Consider the following 23,854-nt stretch of genomic DNA (forward strand, 5'->3'; position numbering starts at 1 on the left):
AATGAAATAAAGCAAGAAGTCCAGAAGAAAATTTCACATAAAAAATCGGACGGTCGGTGAAAATCAAACATGTTTGAAATTCAGTCGGCCGTCGTGAGGTTTTCGTGAGCGCATCCTGCTGTTCAAGCAGAGCTACGAGAGAGCGCCCTCCCCTCCTCTCCGTCCGCGCCAAGGGAGGGAGGGGAGCAGGCATCCCCAAAGCGACCTTCGCCCGGCCCGGGACCCGCGGGGACCGGACGTCGGCTCGCGGGGCGGGGGGAGGGCAAGCGCTCCGGTCCGCGCGACGCGCTGGCCGCCTGTTTCGGCACGCCTCCGCTCGCGGGGCGGGCCGGGCGACCTGCCGTGCCGCGCCGCCGGTGCGGTGCTTGAGCTGGGCTCGACCCCCTGCTCTGGGTCCCTGTCACCCACCGTCGCTCGCCTGCCTCTGCCACCACAGCGAGCGGTCCCAGGGGGGGCACGCAGTCCGGTGGCGTCCAAGCGCCGCGCCGCGCCGCACAGATCGTGAGCGGTGAACTTTTTAAACCCCGCGGTTCCATCGTACAGTTTGAGATGTATATTAGTACCACCACTGAAAAACTCCTACAGTGTATGCCCGGCTTAGCGGTTGAGGACTGGCGGGGAGAGACAAGCTTTGCGCGTTTTTTTTTTTTTTTTTTGTTTTTTTATATTGGCGAGGCGGCCGCCAAACTTAGCGCTGCGGGAAACCCTGACTTCAGAAAAAAAAAAAAGCCCACATACCTCACACAAGCGAGAGTTTTTAATGTAGGTCTCCAAGTTTTGTTCGTCTCTTGGTCCAAGCGACTGACTCGTTGATCCACAATAAACGCCGCTCTTCATCGCTTTATCAGTGCTGTTGCTGCAGCCGTGGGCACAACACCCTGGCATGGTGGCTTATTTTCGAAATAAAGAAATACTCGAAATAATCAGAAAAAAGCCACTTCATTTTACTGTCGGCATTAAAGCACCCAGAGGGGTTTACAGAAGATAATTTCTCCAGAGAGAAGTTTTATGTGATACAATTACTGTAGTAGATTTTATCGTCCCGCTCTAATCATGTCAGTTTTGTTGTAGTTTACGGCTCAAATAGAAATACCTACGATGGGACGCTCCTCTCTTTTCCCCTCCTTGGTCCTCACTTCTTTATGTTTGGTCGTGCGGTGTTCATCTCCATTAATCTTTTCCCTATTCTGTTTTTACAAATAAAAATCTGGTGTTCGTTTCTATTCAGTCCCTTTCACTTTTTCTTCCACGAGTAAATTATACCATGAGCTACCAGTTGTCTTCAAAAGTCGTACACGCACAGAAAGTAGTGTCCACTTGTGTGGAAAAGGAGAGAATACGGCACAAGTTTCACAACATGGCCATCCCTTTACTGACAGGATGGACGTGGAGAGCTCTATTGACAGAATCAGCCAGGGATAACCCTGGAGGAGCTGTAGATATCCATAGCTCAGGTGGAGGAAGGTATTTACGGGACAAGCAATAGGTAGGTATACACTTTACAAATCTAGCCATAATTGAGTGAGTGTAATTTGTAATTTTGTAATTTTATTAAGGATCCCCATTAGCTGTTGCCATGGCAAACAGCTAGTCTTCCTGGGGTCCACATTAAAAACATACAGTAAAAAACAGTTACAAATATAAAAATTTCCTAAAATGTAATTTCTTAAAAATTACTATAGGAAGTACAAAAGAACAAGTAAAATAAAACAGCCAATAAAACAAGAACAAATATAATAACAAATAGTGAGTGGTGAGAAGAAAGCTGTAAACCAAGAGGAGGATAAAGCAAATGAATAAGAGAAGGTGTTTAAGTCGGATGACAAAAAAAAAAAGTAACATTTTGGCTAACGTTCAAAACACTGTGTGGAACAAGACTAGCACTGCACATTATCCTGAACACATCACCCCAGCGTTAAAACACGGTAGCGGTAGCATCATGGGTCACTTTTCTTCAATCTGGATCGTGAAGCTGGTCAGAGGTGGGAAGAGGGATGGAGCTAATTATAAATACAAGGCAATTTGTGAACAAAACCTGTGAGAGGCTGCAAAGGACTTGGGGATGGGGTGGAGTTTCACTTTCAGCAGATCTATCGTAAGGAAGCAGCCAGAGCTACAGCAGGCTGGTTTAGATTTCTGCGTTAGAACGGCCCAGTCAAAGTCCAGAGCAAGATGTGACTGAAAGGACATAATACTGTAACAGCAGCAAAATGTTGTTGTATAAATTAAACGGGCTGAATACACTTCGCCATTATTCACTGCTTTGTGTTTTTCTGTCACATAGAATCCCATCAACATACACATAATGTTGTGGTTGAAACATGAGAGAACATAAGAACACAAACAGGATCTGGGTATTAACACTGTTGTGATGCACTGCATCGCCAGTATACATGTAGCTACCACTACTTCTTTTTTTTTTTTTTCATGTGGTGCATAATGAGATAAAGTCCACTCCATGCAGTCTTCTGTCTGGCCTTTATCTAGGCAACAGATTAGCACAGGTGATTTCATTCCTGTGGGTTAAGCTCCAAGCACGGCATCAAGTTGATCAGAGAGGAAGGGATTGGCTGATGCTATCAAGAAAAAAGACACTGCGTTGTTCACAGCTGGGACGGAAAGTTTGCAAAACCCTTTTAGAAAATTTTACAGAGCTGCGTCGTAACTCCAGGATTTTTTACAGAAGTTCCCCATGTAAATATAAAGAATAGATGAAGGAATCAAACCAAAAAAAAAATTGTGTATTGTGGCTCCAATATATAGATTGATGCTCTTCAGGTTAGAAAGGTTGCAAAGTGAGTTAAAAGGAGTTAAAGGGTCAATTCATCGAATCTGAGACATATTCCGAAAAATTAATTCAATACAAAACTTTGAGCCTTTTCCTCCAAAATAGTCAAACAGCAAACTTCAGGAAAATAACATATGTTTGGTAGTAACAAACGTTTTGAGGACAGATGGGACCAAAATATAAGTTTTTGTTTGGATAGAAAACACAGAACCTTGTGCCATGTGAAGCATGGGGGTGGTGGTAACACTGGCTGTATACCAGCGATGATTTCAGTCCACCATAGATGGAAAACATTTAATGTACAATATTCAATTTTAATAACTTAAAAGACAAACTTTAAAGGTCTGAACTTTTTTCAAAAGAAATGGTTTTATAATACTGAGCTGAGGCTGCATCGATATATGGGTGAAAATTCTGCCAAGATAACATTTGGATGCGCTGAGGTTTACTTTATTGGTGTTAATATAAAAATTAATATACCCCTGTATCCTCATGTTAAAATAAATTGATTTTAACTGTGCTGACATAGCTCAATCAGTATCTCAAACTCCTGGAAAACTCTCAGTATGCAAACAAAATTTGCTGCCTTAACCCTTAGTTTCCAAGAAAGTTTAAATAAAAGTGGATTTTAAGATACATTTTTATGCTACAATGTAAGTTTTTGTACACAAGTGATTGGGTTGGACTGCTTCTCCTGGTTCAGGCTTATTTAAGAGAATCGTTTTACCAATATTACATTATTTAAAGCTGAGTTTATTTCCCTAATTATGATTTTACGATCAGTGTTTGCAGTGTGAGCTTTGATATCTTTTTCTTTTGTAGTTAAAGCGATACCAACTTATTTGACACTTTTTTTTTTCACTGCTAGCAGAGAGTTGCACTGTGAAAATTCTGCATCTTATTGCACCTGCTGACCTTGGTGCATGCTGGACTCTGCCGCCTCTCTGCCTCCCATTTAAGTTGCACGTGTGCTTTGTGAGTGAAAGGAGAAAGGCATCATGTTAGGCACCAAGCCATAGCTGATTATCTCAGATAAAAGCGCTGGAGCAAGGCTTTAGGCTTAAGCAGAATTTAAGTTAATGTGGTTTGGTATGTGGATGTCCGTATGTTTGCTTGTATGCTGTCTCTGTGGGAAATTGATTCAGGTGTTGATCTGAGGAAGCGGATGTCAGGAAAACAAAACTCACCCTATTAAGAAAACTGAAAGTGATCTGTGGCGAGTCCAGTCTGCCCGTAACTTGCCACAAAGTCAAATAATCTCAGTTTTAAATTCTAGTTGGATACTTTATATTAGCAAGGCCTGCAGTTGTTGCGTAAGACACAGAATCAGTGAATGGAAAGAGCTGAAAGTATTGATTTTTCTGCTTGATCAGCTTTTTTTTGTGGTAGTTTAACCATGTTGCATTAATTCAGCTGTCAAAATAATTTCAAGCGATCCATCTTTGTGTTCAAACCCTATGAAAAGATTTACAATTAGTTTTCTTGCAGAAAAAAAAACAAAAACATGTTTCAATGTATTTTCATGCTAACACATGAGGCTGAAAGCCAAAATAATAATATACAGTCTGTTTTCGTATGGCCCAGAGTGTAGGAGAAAATAAGTTGCGACTGTGGCTAATTGTGTTAAACATCCAAAGTGGAACGTTTGTAGAGTGGACTCTGTGTTGTGCCGTTGTTCTGCCTTGGGTTGTTTCTTCACTTGAACCCAAAATGATCCATAATCCTTTGGAGAATTTTTTTAAAGGGGAGGCTTTTTTTGGCGAGTGAGAAGAAATGTAATTAAATTCAATTTTATTTATCAACACATGTCATCTCAAGGCACTTGAGTCAAATTCAATCAAATCATCCAGACCGATTGGTCAAAAAGTTTCCTATCTATTCTTGACAAGCAGCATTCACTCCTTCTCAAAGAGTGTAGAGCCACGGTGGACATGGCTTTGCAGCAATCCCTCACACTGAGCATGCGTAAAGCGACAGTGGAGAGGAAAACCTCCAGCAGAACCAGGCTCAGTGTGAACGACTATCTGCCTTGGGGTTAAAGAAAACAGAGCAGAGACACAAAAAGCACAGAGGTACACACTTACCCAGGAATCCTTTCTATGTTACAGTATATAGTGATGATCTGGCCCTTTGGATGGTGTCACAGCTAACAGAACGCCAGACCAGGCGTACCTAGTATGAGGAGAAAATAAAACGGAGAGAACGAAAAGTTAAAAGCTGAAATCTTCCCTCTTCAGCAATTTTCTCTCCCAATGCTCTTTCCTCTTTTACTGCAAAGCAGGGTGAATAAACGCCATCTTTTTCTGTGCTACGAATAAGTGTTTAAACGTCAATTTAAAATGTGGCAGTTAATGCGTGCCGTTGGCTAAATGAGGCCCAACTTGTTATTAGTGATGTGAAACCCCCTATGCCAGCACTTGTGTGCAGCCAAATTGGAATCAAAACCCGGGTGCCTCTGACTTTCCCAGTGGAAACTTCAGCGAGCATTGTTGTCCATTTTCCTCCTGGGAATTCTGAAAATGTGACTTCAGAGCACAAAGGCCAAAATACCTATTAGTGTCTATTTCACACTTACCCTACCAAAGATGGTATTGGAAGCACTTTGCCTTCTCTTAGTGGTCAGTTACATCCAATTCTAATTATGTCTAATTTTGGTAATTTGCAGACTAAATACCGAGATGTACAGTCAGTTATATTCAGTAAATTAGAGTATTATGAAAAGGTAAATTGTATAGTAACCCACTTAGGAGTACACACATTATATAGATGAATTACTGAGACTGGTATTTTAAAGCACTTGTTTCTGTTAATAACGATGATTTTGTGCTTATATGTAATAAAAAACAACAACATTTAAGATTAGAATCAAACTGATAAAAAAATGTATTTTAATACAGTAAAATCAGTGGGCTTAGTGAAAAGTATGTTAAAAACTTGCCTAAAAGTTATTTTCAAAAGGTACTTTTAATCTAACACATGAGGCTCACTTGAACCCATGTTCTAATTTATTGAATTTAATTAATCATTTAATATGCGCTGGATTTAAAATTAACTTTTTCATGTAATTTATAATCTATTTGAGACAAGAATGCTTTAAAGTTTAAACAAATGTTTGTTTCGTCGTTGATGGAAAACCTTTTAACGAATACACATTAAAAGAGAAGCTGATTTATTTGCGTGTCTGACAAATTGTAATCTAAACTCCCACGCTGACAGTTTTAACCTGTTAAAAAGGCACACACGTCACTCACATCCACCTGCCCCGGCGGCTTAGAGCGCTGCTGATTGGCTTAGAGGACAGCCAATCAGCTGTCCGATGGAGCGGCCGCTCTGGACACACGCAGCTCGCGGTCAGTCTCAGCAGTCAGTCGGGACCATAAAGGCAGCGAGGGAGCAGCTCGCGCAGAAGTGACGGGCAGAGACAGGAAGACAGGCGGGCGATGAGCGGTGCTGAGCCGGCGACACGGCAGAGGAGAGGGCAGTAGATGGAGAGAGAAAGTTTCCAGGCAGGGACACTGTAAGGGCAGGCGTAGCTTAGGTGGGGAAAAGTGTTCAATAAACAGAACATTTCTTATACTATTTATTTTATTTTATTTTATTGGGGGTATGGTAGCAGAGCGCACATGGATTTAGTCGACCTTTACCTTCCCGAGTGTTTCAGCTACCACTCTGACACCGAGTAAGTACCTTCTCATTACACGCTGTTCCCACAGAGCTTTAAAGTCTCGGTATGGGGCTGAAAGTATGGGACAGGTTAAGTTGATATCAGTACAGTTTAATTAATTTAAAATATTTGTTAAATAATTTTTTTTAAGTTGCGCCTAGTTATCAGGTGACTTTCAGGTGGTTAATCATCTTAAAGGAGACTGTTCAATTAATAAAGGCTCAATAAAGTCGCTTTGTTTATTTATGAAGAGTATGTTTTGCGCGAAATAAAGTCCCTCTCAATACAAACACTGAAAATAGTAAAATCACATTACGATTTTTATACTTCCTGAATTCCATTACCTGTGTGTGATATAATGTTTCTTAACAATTTGGTATCTTGTAGTTTCCTAAAGACACAATGAGATTGGTTTGGCATAAGAGGCACAAGACAACACCTTACTGCCAAGATATTTAGAAATTTTATTTAAAAGAAATGTCTTTATTAATTTTGCTGTAACGTTGCAATCTGAATATCGCACATGCAATAGTTACAAATTTAAGTATTTCATATTCAAATTGGCAAGATTTGGCATGTTTGGATATATCTCTGGCTGCTAGAGGGCAGCGAAGGGCTTCCAATACGATCCTTAGTATGTGTTGAATATGCATCAACAGGTATTACTGGAATATAAACACCAACTGGGCTTTGTGGCAGTTTGTAGCAAATTTGCAACAATAGTCTACAAGGTCTGTACACCAGTATGAGGGCATTATATTTGATGTGAAAGTCAGGTTTACAAATATTAGCATAACAAATACAAACTGAGTTATTCTGTTAGTAACCTTTGACCAGTTGATGCATCAGTCAACTGGTCAAAGGTTGAAATTGTCATATTTTCTCTCTATAGGCTCTAATTGGTCAAATGTTTCAAAATCACATTTTATTCTTTTAAAAATTAGCAAACCTTAACATTTTTGGTGTATGAATACACCGGCCAAATGTGATGTGCTTTTCTTAAAGTTTATTAACAATCAGGTCAACTTGCCAATACATTAGAATAGACAATATGGTGATTTATAGCCTGTAGAGCTGGAGCAAGGCATAAGCAAACAAAGCAGTCGCTTAGCTTGGGCGACTCAAAAGTGGGAGAATAAGAACTAGCCAACTTTACAAATATAAGAGTAAGAAGTCTGTATCAGTAAAACAAAAGGAGCAACTGTTTTAGTAATAGAGACGCATGACTTAGGTACCCAATACTGAAATTTGGCTCTGATTGGTCAAATATTTAAAAAAAACTGTACCTTCTTTTCTAATCATTCAATACATCAAAAGAAAGGACTACTGCCACTCTGGTTGATAAATACAACAACCAATGTTTTCCCTTTTTTGAGTTGAATATAAGCCGAAACACTTGAATCCCTCCAATACGTCCGATGCAAAGGAAAATCGTGTCATCAATCAGATCTGGTTGAAGACAACGGGGCTTGTGGTTTTCTGCAGCTCTACTACATAGCTCTGACCAACATATAGATCTTTGCTCTATTTTGGTCAGAACTACCCAGCATTTTGATGGGAAATCCACGAGTCAAGACAGGAAGAGAGACACTTGGGCAAAGTAAAACACGTCCGCTTTGGGTAAAATACTAAATAAAATCTCCAAACCATTGCAAGGTGTCCTTTGCTGAAGACATGATAATGATTGGTGAGTCTCCTGAGCCAGACCAAGCCACATACAAACGAGTCAGCTGCTTAGGGCCCCCTACCAGCAGGGGCCCTGCAGGAGAAATTCTCTTGATAATAGAGTTGCTCCAAACAAACAGCAAGAGATCGAGGTCTGTCAGTTTTCTCTAATCGGCTTCGATCAATATTAAGGAATCGGATTGCTTTTCTTTTTCATTCAATGCCTCAAAACAAATAACTCCCATTGGATTTTGTTTTTTAACTTCACCACCCAAGTGTGACCCAATCTGTATATTATGATTGAATTTGACTTTGTAAAATGCCTTGAGATGACATGTTTCATGAATTGACGCTATATAAATAAAATTGAATTGAATTAATGCCCTTTTCAGAGTTTGATACGAATCAGAAGAAGGTTAGGGACATGCTATGTTAGATGTATAAACAGGGATAATCTTGTGATTCCATATCGCTTCCTTTATCAAAGCTCCTGCCATATATTTATTTCTCTCTGTTATATGTTAAACCACTTATGATAAAAAAATAATAATATTCAGACTGGATCAAAACCAGAAATGGCAGGTTAGACCTGAAAATAATGTTTTAATTAGAAGTGGTCATCCTCTGCTTACCCGGTATTTTCTAAACAATAAAAAAGACTAAAAGTTTCTCTGAACCAAGCCACCAAAACCCCTTAAAAAAGTTATTTCATAAAGATTAAAACTGTAATACCACTCGCTAATGATATGTTACGCAAAAGAAATTGAGCCAAAGTGGCAGTTAATGCACTTTTTTGGCTTAATCTTATTTATTTTAATTGTAAACCATAATACTGATTAAAAGAGAATATATATATATATATATATATATATATATATATATATATATATATATATATATATATATATATATATATATATATATATATATATATATGCACATAAATATATATATATATATGCACATAAATATACATGTGTATATATACATGTATATGTGTATATTTATATATGTGTCAAACATCTTATCTCAATATTGTTGTTGAATGTATGCTCACTCTCACAGTGTAGCGGCACTACCCTTAACATTTTAGCCACAAATATCCATGTCAAGTGTGGACAAAATGGTCGGGGAAGGTCCGTCTAGTCAGTAGAATTCATGGTACTTAAAATATAAAAGTTTTTGTGATTGCACTGGCATCGTAATTGAGGTTTCATATATTGTGCAGCTCCAATTTATTTGTATCGATTACCGTTTCTGAGACAGAGTCACTTCACTTTTCCTGCTCTGTTCTTTGCTAGCAGAAGATTTTTAATAGAGAAAAACTGTTTTGGGGAAAAAGCTGTTCGATGCAGCTGTTCAATTACCCGCCACAGACTTTCCGTTTTGATTGTCCATATTTTCTGTTATAATTTAAAAAGGCGGGGGGGGGGGGGGACCCTTCACATCTATTATCATCATCACTGTTCCGTTTTTATCAGCCGTGGCGTAATCGTTCTGCGGATTTCGTTTTCCCGATCGAAATTAACCTTCCGCCGGCAGTAGAGAAGAAAAGACAATTAGAAGAAAGACGGAGGGAGACGGCGAGACATGTGGACGCACAGGTTGGCTGATTGCATGTGACACAAGCAATCAGATAAAGAAACCGGGAGGAGGGCGGTGACAGCTGCAGCCCCCCCACCCCTCTCCCCCCCCAACCCCATCCCACGTACACCTCTCACCAGAGCCCGCGGGTGAGGATCCAGCCTCAAGTGCCTCATCTCGTGGATTCATCCAAAGCCTGTGTAAGGCTCTTAGAGTTGGCTGAGGGTGTCGCTGATCCCCGCTCGTCTCTGGATCATTGGAGGGACAAAAAAAACAACAAAAAAAACACTACTGAGACCCCGGTGACCTAAATCACCTCTCTGTGGATGTAGAGCTGAACGGATGGGCAACGTTCCTGGACTCCTTCGTTTTTCTCCTTTCATTCGGAAATCTTTCATTTATTTTTCTTGGTAACTTCCGTCAAACTCTCCCTTTTTCTCCTCCACTGGCCCACGGTCTGTATTATAGCTGTGCTCATTAGACAGAAAGTGTTGCCTTCTCTTCCCCCCCCCCCCCCCCCCCCCCCAACTCCCCTTCCCTCCCAGGTTAATGAGCCACAGGACAGCCCCCCCTCTCTTTCCGTCGAGCCTCCTCACACTCCCTCTCCTTGCCTGCATCTCTTTTCATTTCACGCCGCATTTTATCCTTTGTTGCCAGGGCGCAGTTAGTGTTGTTTTTAGACGGCGGCGCACAAACGGGAGGATAACTCAGAGCGGCCAGCGAGACTCCCGCTGATTTATTCGTTTTGTGCTGGGCTGCTGAAGCCGCAGCGTTGATGGGTTACGTGGCGCTGTAAAATTAGTAATCCGCCAAAGTGATCGACCGTTTCATTATGAAAGCAAAGCATTAACACAAACCCCTGTGATGCATTCCAGTGGGAGAGCTTAAAGTATGAACTCGTCACACTCTCTCACATGCATGGAGACCTGCGATGGGCAGCCGACTACAGATTCTGGCTTTTATGGTCTTCAAAGTGAATTGGAAATTGCAAAAAGGGAGGCATGATGGAGAAAAAGGAACCAGGGTCTTGTAACCAGGAGCCTGGACATAAGGAAATGAGACGCTGTTTGAAAAATTAGACGAGTAAACCTTCCCCAAATTATGTTTTTTTTCAGGTACCCACATTAAATCCCCCACCCTACCTCCTCAGTAGTAGGAGGCTGCTAATTTCAAAGATGAAAGATTTTTTGGAATCCATCAAGTTTTCTCTACTGCAACTGTGTGCAGTTACAGTAGAGACCCCCCCCCCCCCCCCCAAGTAAGAAAACAACAAAAAACAGCAACTTATGCTGAGTTTGAGGCATGCGGATCCTTTCTAGTGTTTGCAAAGAGAAAGAACTGCTTCTGGCATCATAAATGTTCTCTGCTACAATATGTGTTGCATGGTCTTATATGAAATAAATTATGAGGATAAAACTGAAAGTAAATACTAGAGATACACTTGTTAGAATTGAGTTGGAGGCTTCCGATCTTCCGTTCTTGTAAATCTTTCTGCTATGGATATAGATTTGTTTTCCAAACTGTCTTGGCATGAGCGGTCTATGATTTTTTTTATATTTGGAGCAGAGGCGCCACAGGTGTGACAGAGCAATTGCTGTAGAATAGAGTTTTACTATTCAATTTAATTCAGTTCAATTTATTAATATACCACCAATTCACTAACTTGACTCTAGCCATATGGATTTCGCTCTGCCTAGCTCCACTCATATCCATCTGGGGCACCGCCATAGGAATTGCCTTTTTTGAAGGCTGGGCCTTATCAAAAATCCTTGCATATGATTGGATAAGCCACTTGTCTGTCATCTTTATCGACGTGCTATTTCAACCACTCACACCGAAGCTAACCCGTGACGCTGATGAGAGCGGCGCAGGAAAAAACAAAACTTTTTTTTAAAAATGTGTTTGCGGTTCTAGTGGCACGCGTTTTATTGACAGTGAGCTGACAGGAAGAGGGGGGACGACAGGCGGCAAAGCGCCGCGGGTCAGAGTCGATCCAGGGCCGACCACGTTGAGGACTAAAGGCCTCCTAACATGGTTCACGCTAACCGCTCCGCCACGGGTGCCAGAAAACAAAACTTGCCAAATCCGGTCGGAAGAAGGGTGAAAACAACGTTTCCACCAACAAAAGCCTTCAGAGCCGTTCTCTGATGTTCTTTTAATGAAACAATATTAGGTAGATTGGACAACACGGAAGAAATAGCAGCATCAATGTTAACGCCTGCTTCCTCGATGCGAGCCGCAATTGATGTCTGAATCAAAACAGTCTCACGGTCGCTTCTCCAATACGTCACATGTATGAAACTCCAGCCCTGCGTCCTGATTGGCTGGACAATAAAATTGTTTGGAGAAGTCACTCTCTATGGGAGATGTCACAGATGGATGTGAGTGAAGCTAGGTGGAGCGAAATCCATATGGCTAGAGTCAGGTTACCAACTCACTGCACGCCATCTCAAAGCACTTTGCAAAGTCAGTGCAAACAAATCATACAGACAGTTTAACTAAAAGTTTTCTATCTATGGAAGCTCAGCAGATTCCATCGAGTCATTGACTGGCAGCAATCACTCCTCCTGAAAGATTGCGTAGCAACAGTGGACAGTCCCTTGCCACGTGTCATTGACTTTGCAGCAATCTCTCATACTGAGCATGCACGCAGCGACAGTGGAGAGGAAGATTCCCCTTTAACAGGAAGAAACCTCCAGCAGAACCAGGCCCAGCGTGAACGGTCTGGTTCTGCAGTTACCAGCAGTAGCTGATCTCAAAGCTAGCATTTCAAAAACAGCGGTCTCTGCTTACTCCTAAAGAACGTCAACAGTCACTTAACTATTTAGATTTCCTAAAAGCTGCTACTCTGTAAAGAGCAGAATGGCAGAAGGGTATATTATTCTGTAAAGAGAGATACTAATTAGGGCTGGGCTGCATATGGCTTAAAAATAGAATCTCTGATTTTGTTATACCAAGTTCAATTAATACCATCCTCTCCATTTTGTTTTACAAAGACAAACTAAAGAAATAATTTCAAAAACGTGCTTTTATGTCTACCATTTCATCTGGGAGTTGACCTGAATTCAAAGTGCAACTAAATACAAGCTGTGAAACATGCGTATAAAACAAGATGGCAGCCCTGCCATTATAAACAATGAAAACAAAACTAAATATTTGCTGCTAGTGGTCTTACATAATGAGCTAAGAACAGGCTTCACTTCACTTGTGTAACTTTAAACTACCTTAAAAAAGAAGTAAATTAGTAAATTAAAGTGCCTTGTAAAGTTTCCACTTTACAATATTTTGACAGTAAGTTTTCCTAAACATATATTCAGCATTGCATGCTATTCTGTTCATGGAAGCCAAATGAGTGCATTGGTAAAATAAAATCCAGATTTTTCCAAAAATTAAATCTGAAAGAAATTGTAAATTCGAATTAATCAATTAAATTGATTAATTGCCCAGCCCTATTACACTGCAAAAATAGATCTAAAAATAAGCTAAATGTTCTTAAACATAGTGTTTTTGTCCTTGATCTGAGCAGGTAAATATGATCATTTGCCAATGGAATGAGTATTTTGACCCCTAAATGAAGATAATTAGACATCCTGCACTTGAAATAAGATGATGGAGATCAATTGTTCCTATTTTAAGTGCACAAATCTTATTCTATTGGCAGATCATCTTATTTACCTGCTCAAATCAAGGACAGATACATTCATTTTAAGAAAATTTTACTTATTTTTAGTTCCGTTTTTGCAGTGTACTAATGCTATTGCTAAAAGGATTAAAAAACAATAAGTGGATGTTCTGTGTTTTTGCTTAGGTCTGCATATCAAAACAACTAATTATTATTATACATTCAAAATATTTTTACGCAAGGAATAAGATCATGTCATTTAATTTAGTTTCAAATTTTTGTGTACATGTTGTACAAACTTGTATTGTCACTCAAAGCAATCATACTGTGAGCATTTATATTTTATTATTTGTACCCAAACATATCTGACATAAAGAGAAAAAGGTCAGCCTCATGGCTCCTGGCAGCTTTTGAAATCCGCTCTTCCTTGTTAGAAACGGTCGCAGTGATTTTTTTCTGCCGTGGTCGTTCGGCTTTCCTGTAAATATGCTCATTGTGTCCCCTTAAGCGAGGCCGATTCTTATCACGCATTTTTGCGTCTGTTCTCGTAGCCCCATAGAGGCGTCAGTAGCGCGTGGCCATGGTTTGCTCAGTGAGTGGTTTAAAGCAGCCAGCCTCTTTGCCTACCAAATAGCTGGTGATGGGTGGACTCATTTACATGGCAGGAAACAGATCGCCTTGGACATCCACCTCGCCGGGCCGAGAGCGCAGACTGAGACACGTACAGCTGCGTGAATATTGTGTGTATGTGCGTTTATGCCAGACAAAAGGGGGGACCTGCAGTCTCTTTTTAGAGTTGGCCTGGCGACAAACAGTTGCGTGCAACTATGCGTCGGGGGCGTTTATGGAGACATGTGTGTGCACGGCGCTGCGACGTGTGAAGCGATTGCAGGAATCTACATGTGAAGAGAAAAAATAAAAGGGGGAGAGGAGCTAAGCTCCTTATTTTTACAGCCGGGCACAAAAGCGTGATGCCACCGCTGGAGTATGCGTATGTTTTTAGGATGTGTGAGGGTGCATGCTGCACACTTCAGCTGGTTTCCTCCCCGGCTTGGTGACAGAGAGTCTGCTGTGGTCACTTCTTCACTTATTAATAGGCCCTTGGCACATGATGTAACATGCAGGCCTGCTGGCCATCTTTTAATATTTAGGTATTCATCTATTATCTATACCGGCTTATCTGCGCAGGGTTGCGCGTGGTGGGCTTGTGCCTATCTCCAGCAGTCAGTGGGCAAGAGGCGGGGGTCCATCAAAGGGCAACGCAAACAACCCAGCACGCACACACACACACATCAGGGCAGTTTAGAGGGCTGTGGTAGGAAGCAGATTACCTGGAGCGAACCCACGCATGTACAGGGAGAAGATGCAAACTCCATGCAGCAACTGTGCCGCTGGGCATTATTTAAAGTTTCCACGGTAGAAGTAGTGACATTTTCTTTATCATTTTCGAAATTTAAAGAGCAAATTCTGATTATTCTTAAAGCACTTATAAGGCTTTTTATTTAAATAGTATTTTTTTATAAGTAGTCCTTAACACGCTAATACAATATTATACAAGAGAATATTGGAGAATAAAAATGCATACCCTGCATTTCAAATCAGTTCAACTCAATTTTCTTTATAGCGCCAAGTCATGAAACATGTCATCTCAAGGCACTTTCCAAAGTTAAATTTAATCAGATTATACAGATTGGGTCAGATTATACAGATTGGTCAAAAAAAAAAAAATCCTATCTAAGGGAAACTAGTTGATTGCATCAAGTCTTGACAAGAAGCATTCACTCAAAATGACTTAAGTCAAATGTAGAACTTGCAAATTGATTAATTTTTTTAATAATTATTTTTATTTTAGTAATAATGTTTTTAAAAAGTTGGCAAATCTGCTAGAATCAGGATGAATTAAAGACATATTTTAGAGAGGCTGATCTGTAGGCATATAACATTTTGCGTTGGAGTTTTAGAAACCTGTACACAAGTTAAAAAAACAAACTGGTCTGCAGTGACTTCATAAATCATAAGACAATGCACTCAACATTAATTAAAGTGCAGCTCTCACTGGTAGGCCAACGACAGGTTCAGGGAGTGTGAGAATAAACTCTCATGATGAAAATAAACGCTAGCTACAAGTTGCTGGGGCTTGTTTCCAATGAGACTGAATAGGTGCACAGTGCTTGGACCACTCTAGAATATACACAAGCCAATAGAAGACCATATAAACAGAAATACAAAGATGCATAACTTTTTTCCCCCCACTGACTGAGATGCAGTCAGAATAAATAAATAAACTACAAATTCAGGACTTCACATTTCCTTGTATTTAGTAGGATGGCCTTTTAAGCCATCCTACTAAAAATAGCAGTTTGCTGGGAGTTTGGACCATTCGGTTGAACATTATATCGCAAATTTATTCTTATCGCAATAGCACATATTGCAAAGAGCCGCCTGGAGTGCAATACGTGTTAGCTAATTATTTAAGCACCGTGCATTCACCCAAGCTCTCAGTGCCCCTTGTATGTTTGCTGACATTTGTTGTCAAATGCAACATAAAAAGTTTGGGAAGGTAAATAGACGGTAAAGTTGATAAAAAAGCTACGGCTAAGTTATTTCATTACCAAAATGTCCCAGGTTGAGCAGAGGAAACCTTTTCATTAAAGCCTTGTGTTTGAGATGGAGTGGCAACTGTTTTTGTTTTTTTAGGAGCTAAATAAACTACGGTACCAATTATCTGGGGTCTATGTTTGATACGATCCTGAAGCAGAAAGACATTAATGCTTTTTTTTTTAAAGCAATGTGTTTATCGCCACACTTACTAATATTATCGCATATCCATAACTTTCCCTAACGGCTGTAAATGTGCCCGTTTTGTAAGGCCGCCCTCCTCACGCGCACCTTTTCAGCTCGCGCCACAGATCTCCAATGAGATGGAGACCAGGGCTCAGCGGTAGCCACTTCATACCGTTGACTTTATTGTCCCTTAGCAACTTTGTAACTAATCTAATTCTGGGCCGATGTCTAGGGATGTTGATTTAATATTTCCACGTAATGTTCTTACCTCAAAATCTATTTTGCGAAGCGCACCAGTTCCTCCAGCAGCAAAACACCCCCACACATAATGATGCTGCAGGCTACGGTGTTTTCAGGCTTGCAAGCTTCCCCAATTTCCTCCAAAAACTTTGATTTTAATGTCATCAGAGCACCAGAACATGAGTGTGCATTTAGAAACTATAACCCTCCTAACTTCTTGGATAAATGGCTTCTTCTTCCTGGAGTGGGCTTTCATGTTCATACTTCCATAAAAGTGTCTGAGCAGACGAAGGTGGCACCTTCAGGCATCTGGAAATTGTCACCAAGGATGAACCCGAACAAGCGGAGGCGCTCCATTCTCTTGCTGTTATCTGGGCCGATTTGGTTCATTTTCCTATGATGTCACACAAGGAAGCAGTGTGTTAATTTAAATACTCAGAATTAATCAGACGCCTACAAAAACCTGACGTCATCAAGGCTTCCCCAAACTGTTTAAAGGCATAGTAATGTCACAATTTGAAGATGTTCTTAAAAACATATGCATATGATTTTATTTCTCAGCATTTTCTCATATTCTCACATTCCTGCATTTCCTACAACTTTTATAATAAGCTCTTAACTTGATAAGCTTAACAAAACAAAGCAAAAAAAACAAACAAAAAAAAAAACAGTGACCGGAACCAAGGCAGAGTATCGCTGGATTGTCTTATTTTCCTAGGTTTGCTTAAGCAATCACCTCCTTTAAAAACAAAGTAGTGTAATGCACAGCATCTTTGCATATGTGGTAGAGCCCAAACGGCCGGTTCAGACAACACAGGGGAGGGTGGTTGATGGACCAATAAAAGGATGAGCAAACTTTGACGGGGGAAGCAGTCAAAGCGTTTAGGATTGTTGAGATAAAGAGGGAAAACCTCAAAAGAGAGATGCCTGCGAGGCATCCTGATCAGATGGCCAAATCCCGTCGTATGTCTGTCGTACGTCAGCTTAAAAGTACCTTTTGAAAAGATGCAGGTGCCAAACAATTCTTTTCATTAAGCCCACGTTTCTCCATCAAGGATGATTGTCTGCTGGTCTGTTTTAATTTTTTTATATTTTCATTAGCTGCAAAAAAATCCCCATTCAACTGAAATGAAGGCTTGAAAACATCGGTCTTCGTGTGATTCATCCACTCAATGTGTTTCTGTTAGTGGATCCAGTTGCTGAAATCAATGAACTTTTCAATAATATTCAAATTTATCTACTGGGTCTGTACAGATATAATACAGCTGAGCTTTTTTTGTATAGTAATCTATTGTGTGTGTGGGTTGAGAAAACTTGTTAACTTGTCTTTAAAAAACAGTAAAATATGTGATTTTTTTTTTTTTTTGTATTTTCTTGAAATGTGTCATTGAGATTCAGTTGGGATACAACATTCATGCTAATGATGATGAACGGCAAACTTTTGACGGTATATTACTGTAAGTACGGGGCTCATATGTTCTGCTGCCTGTCTTCTCTAGGCTTCCAGGCAGAATGTCCGTGAGGGGCTTGGACCCCGCCTGTCCCACGTCCATAAAGCGCGAGCCCTCCAGCCCTAGCCCCAGCTCTCAGGGCGATGTCAGCCCAGCTCAGCCCAGTCCCGGTAGCTCCTCATCAGACACGAACTCCAGCTACGGTCCCCTCACCAAGGGCCTCGCTCACAACAACGGGCTGGAGTCGCCGAGCCTCTGCGGTCACACGGCAGGCTTGGCCAATAACGGCGGAGCAAACAGGTCGGCTTTCGAATCTGCGTCAGCCTCTTTCGCGTCTTGTGATACCAGCACATTTTTCCTCACCTCTCTGCTTTCATTCAGGCGGTTTGGGGAGGACGAAGGCCAAGTGAAGTGTGAGTTCATGCTGGGCACCGTGGCGAAGCGGGTGTGTCTGGTGTGCGGTGACGTGGCCTCTGGCTACCACTATGGCGTGGCTTCCTGTGAGGCTTGCAAAGCCTTTTTCAAGAGGACCATCCAGGGTAAGTGACAAAAAAACAGCGAAAAACAAACGGCTGCATATTCATGCACAGAAAGATGCTCGGTTTATTGCGCACGGCTGGTGGTTCTTTCTTATAAACCTGTTTTACGAGCAGCACGGCACAGATGGAGTTATTCCCCCAAGCTTTTGTTGTGGTGTAAACAATTCACAGCTTCCGCCCCCAGCTTTGCAAACTGCATAAAAGCTTTAAATAAAGATCTGTTTGCAAACAGCTGATATGTGGTTAAACTTGCAGGGCACCGTGTGTACAGTCAACATGTTGGGGGTGTTTGGGGTTCTGAAGCAGCAGATAGCTGAGCTGCTGAGCACCAAAAGTGCGCGCGCTTTGACTTCTCCCCCTCGGAGCTGAGAGTCCAAATCCCGCAGTGTGGGTGTTTTAAAGGGATTGTGCCGCTCTGTGTCGGCTCCGGGCCCAGGTCGAGGACCCGGTGTGCCGCGTCTCGTTAAGAGCTCTGGAAGTTGGCTGCCGCAGAAGAGTTCAAAGGGTAGACTTGAGCGGCTTTTCAAATCGGACAGGGAGATCTGATGTCTGGCTCATCAGAAACTTCCTGTTTTCTGATGGAGGCTGGCAGCTGAAGATGGCCTGTGCTGATTGGATGCCATCAGGCTTAGCCGGCAGCTGTGCCCCAGTTGGATCCATTTTATTATTTTTTTTTGTGAGAACGGCAGCTTTGTGGAATACTCCACATAAATCCCAGTTTCAGTTTGAGTATCACATAATTTACATCCATCTTTTTTTTCCCCCCTTTCATTATGTTCTCTTTCCCCCTCCAGGTAACATCGAATACAGCTGCCCAGCGTCCAACGAATGTGAAATCACCAAGAGAAGGAGAAAATCCTGCCAAGCCTGTCGGTTCTTGAAGTGTCTGGCAGTGGGCATGTTGAGAGAAGGTCAGCTGTACATTAAGATAATTTACTGTTGGCTTTACTGTGAATAGACCTGGTGGGAAAGCGATATATTGGCAGATAAGTCAACTACAGTACAGGCCATCAGAGCGTATGTGGGGCAAACACAGGACTGAACAATGAGTAACAGGGCTGTTAACTGTTCAGCCGTGTCAATCTTTGTGGAGTGGAGCATCCAAAATAGCTTCTGGACCTTTGCCAGTTTGTGAAGGTCTGTTAGCAGCACTCCAGCACCTTACAGAGATATTCAGAAGGAAGATGTTTTGCTAAAATAAAACCGAGGAGCCTTTCTCTGATGTAGAAAAATTTGCCTGCACAACCGCAGTCTCTGCTTTGGGATTAGTATTCGTGGGAAAAGCGGGACTAAGCTGAGCAAATGATTTGGTGATAAACATGTATAGGTTTTTGCCAGAATGACAGGAAGAACAATCCAGTTTACCCTAAAAAAAACAGAATAAAGTTTATTAAACTGTCTAGCATGGTGGTGGCAGCATCATGCTGTGGGTTACTTTAGCAACCGTTTGGCTGTTTCACAAAATTGATGAAATACTAAAGTTTCTTGAACTTCATCTCAGATCAACAGATTAAAACTCGGAATAATAACTAGTTTTGGGATTCATAAAGGAGGCACTCAATTAATAATCTTTTAAGTGTGCCAGATTTATTCCAGAAGCTTCTTTATGACTACAAGTTTTTTTGTTGCTTTTTTTTTAACCTGCTTTCTACTATGAAACTTTATCACGTCTGGGTAAATATTTGAAATGGGTCGGTTCACATGCCGCAGATAGTCTCCTTTAGTCTGCCTGTGTGCCTGCTGCCTGGTGACATATTGTTGTCCAGATTTAGAAGTGACTCAGAGAGGAAAACATTAGCAGCCTCCTACTTTACTGGCCACTTGTCTCCTGCTGTGTGCAGCTTAGGAGAGTCAGCAAAGTAGAAAGAGGAGATAAAACACCTGAGTGTACAATAGCGAGCCGGGTCAACGGTAAGCAGTTTGATCTCAGGGACGAATCCCTAATTTACTGATAAAATAAAAAGGCCGTCAGTTTATCCTGAGTGACTTTATGTTGCATTGATGTGTGCAAATCAAGATTTGTGCGTGAAAGACCAATTAAAGTAGATAATATAGGAAAATAATCCTTAAAGTATCCTATTACTCATCTTTATTTTATCTTACATATCATGATGTGATAGTGCTTTATTTGATGGCCCGAATGCTGATCTCCAGCTGCTCTTTACAAGACCTGGTTCACCGTGTTTTCTACATGTCAGACATTTCTGTTCGATATATCCGTCCTTTTTGCCTTTCCTACTCATTCCTGCTATCTGATTTTAGAAATTTTGCAGTGCAGATATTTCTGATTCAGTTCACCTCCACCGAAGCATTTAATGTTGTTTTGGTGCTGACGTTGTCTAAGCTAATGTGATTAAACCACACAAGAACTTTTAGCTACACTGCTGCCGTTTTTTGCCCATAAGATAAGTTTTATTTTGATTTACAACATTGTATAACAAGCATCCGAAGGATCCTTTCATTCCTACAGTTAAATCCTTGTGATCTTGGGCGGTGCTAAATCTGAACAGTAGATTATAGGGAAGGAGGTAGGCACAATAGTCCATTTGCTAAATGCCAAAATAATGTGAATGTCTTCAGCTACTCCACGAATGAAGAAGCCATTACTCCAAAAGAAGCTTTAAAAACTAGATTACAATTTTCAAATGCACCCTAGGGTTTTAAAAAAAACCCACGTTGTAACAACTGTTATTGAAATTTAGTACCGTTATCACAGTTAATTAGCAGAGTACACACAGACATATGTGAAACATCTGTTTACAACTGATGAGATTCCTATATAGTCAGGTGCTACAAATTTTTTGGTCGCTAGCCAAATCGTTCAAAGTAAAGTCCTTTGAGCCGCAGAGTCCGGATCATTAGATGGATCACCGTCTCCAGCCTCCTACCAAGTCATTCAGTCTGTCAAACATGGAGGAAATGTCCAATATTAAACAAAAGGCATGGCTTTATTCTAGGCTTCTGTCAAGGTGTTGGATTTAGCGGAAAATTCAGAAGCTTTGTCTATTAAAATGCCAATAATAAAAAGTCTACTAGATTAGATGTGTAAAAGCCTTTATCCAAATACATGTGAGCTTCACAGCTACATTAGCCTGTGAATTTTATTATCCGCCTTTGAGGATTTTGAATGGAGTTTTCTTACCACAGCAGCCCCGGAACTTGATTGCTTTATTGATTTTGGCACAAATCATTTCAGTCTCAAAGGCTGGCATGAATTGGCTTTCCTCAATAGGAGCATACTAACTAGAGTACTTGACCAAAGATATGACCCAAACTGCAGGTTGTAAACCTTTTATGTGGACAAAGTTAAAGCTCAGTTTGTAGCCAGCTCCTCCCGGCTCAGTTATCCATTGAGAAACACAGTTTTAGTTTTATCTCCAAAGGACATGTTCAACATTTCTTTGGTTTTTGTGAACTTTTTCAACATTAGCAAAAACCGATGGCAATCATTGGGAAGATGAGATTACAGCCCCATCTGTTTCAGATTTATTATCTCCTATTTGAACCTTTTAATGTGCAGCAGCATCTTCCAGCAGCAGCAGCAGCCTCGTGAGTTATTGATGCTCCCAATTATAGCATATACACGTGTTTGTGTGTATGTTTAAACACCTGACTTAGATCTCAGCTCCATGCTCACGACTCGGTGTGTTTTCCTCAGTGCCATCGTTTTCTGTATTAGCCGCTTTTAATAGGGTAGGGGCACCAACAGCATCCCTCCTCGTTCGGCCCCCCCCCCTCTGCTTTCCCCTCCCGCCTCATAAATTCCTCCAGATGCCTCGTGAGATTCCTGGACCTCCGTGAAACGCGAACTGTCCCTCGTAACTCCTGTCGTAAGCGCCCCTCGTAACGCGCTTCACCGTGTCTCGTAATGCCCCTCTTCCCCTGGAGAGGCCGCAGTAAACTGAGACAGGGGGAGCTGTGAGGTTTAATGAGGAGAGTCAGAGCCACATTAAATGAGCAGCTTAAAGACATATAGACCCCAGGCAGGATTTGATTTAGCCCCCGTTTAGGTAGCCTTTTCCGCAGAAGCTTTCACTTTCCTTCAGACTGTAGGGCCATGTACCGTACCTCGCACAGGTAAGTACACTCTGAGGATCTGAGAAAACGAGTTGGCCTGGGCTGTAAGACGATTGCCAACACCCTGAAACTGAGCTGCAGCGCGGCGGCCAAGGCCGTACAGCAGTTTAAGAGGACAGGTTCCCATCAGAACGGGCCTGGCCATGCTCCACCAAAGACGTGGAGCGCACGTGCTCAGCATCATATCCAGAAGTTGTCTTTTGGAAATATAGCATGAGTGCTGCCAGCATTCCAGGGGCCGTAGGGGGCAGGGGCGGGTCCGGATTGTCAGCACCTGAACTAGACGCTGCACACCGCAGCAAATTGGTCTGCATGCCTCTCCTAAAGATGATGCACAAGAAAGCCTGCTAACAGTCACTGAAGATAAGCTGATGAGAACAGACTTATTTGTCAGGGGCGTGTGAAGGCAACCAGGAGTACAAAGACAAAGTGGGTCATGCTTACAGTCCAGCATGGTGGTGGGAGTGTCATGGTTCATGGCTGAGTTCAGGTGGCTGTGAGGAGCTGCAGTTCGTTGAGGGAACCATAAATGCCGACATGTACTGTGACATACTGAAGCAGACTGATCCCCTCCCTTTGAATCGTCTTGCTACTTAAATGTGCCATTTAAATAAACTCGCCTTGCCTTGCCTTTGAAAACTAAGCTGCAGAGAAGTATTCCCACCCCCAAGGCGACCACTGCCTTGCGAAACCTGTGGTGGGTGGAGGAGCGCAGTGTCTCTAACATCCACCGGCTCCATGATGCCGTCATGGAGGAGTGGAAGAGGGCCAGCCTGGGAATCTCCAGTGAACTCCAAGCAGTTCAGGCAATGCTGAGAAAATAACGGCGGCCACACAACATGTGGACTGTTTGGACATAATGATGACATTTTCACTGGATTTTAAAAGAAAATTAAATTCTGATTCAGAATATTTATAGCTTGAGTTCAAAAATAGAAATGCATTGTTGAGCAGTAATGTTTCTAAGCTTCCTCCATTTCTAGTTGCGTTGATGTTGCAGAGTAAGGTTGAGTACTGTGGACCCTGCAGATCATGAAGGTATCTGCTGTATATCAGATGCCACTGAGGTGTTACAGCTGTATTGTGACAACCTCCAATGTATGTTTTATTTGTTTTTTATAAGTTATGTGATGAAGAAACACAAATTTATGCATAGTGGTGAACTGGGAAAGAAAAACATACAAGTGGTTTTGCATATAAACGCCTGAAAGTGTGGCATATATTGGCATTCAACCTCCCTGAGTCGATACTTTGATAGACACTAGTTTACATGGACAAAAGTAATTGGGATAAAATGAATCATGTAAACAAACCAGTTGGAATATTATGATTGAATTAAGATCAATTGGAATTCAATTATAATCCGAATGAGAGGATGGTTTATGATGATTGATAATCTGATCAATTTGCATATAAACGCTTGTCAGGATCAAGTTATTC

At 41.4% G+C, this 23,854-nt stretch overlaps 1 protein-coding gene across 1 annotated transcript in view; it reads left to right on the forward strand.

Annotated features, from left to right (window-relative positions):
• Positions 1–23,854, forward strand: part of LOC105930570 (estrogen-related receptor gamma-like) — an 80,643-nt gene that overhangs the window by 13,885 nt on the left and 42,904 nt on the right. The window contains 3 exon segments of the mRNA NM_001309944.1: positions 17,847–18,098; positions 18,180–18,337; positions 19,132–19,248. Of these exon segments, the coding sequence (NP_001296873.1) occupies positions 17,860–18,098; positions 18,180–18,337; positions 19,132–19,248 (514 nt within the window). The 5' untranslated portion in view covers positions 17,847–17,859.

The sequence above is a fragment of the Fundulus heteroclitus genome, chromosome 15 (assembly GCF_011125445.2).
Source record: "Fundulus heteroclitus isolate FHET01 chromosome 15, MU-UCD_Fhet_4.1, whole genome shotgun sequence".
NCBI classification, from domain to species: Eukaryota; Metazoa; Chordata; class Actinopteri; order Cyprinodontiformes; family Fundulidae; genus Fundulus; species Fundulus heteroclitus.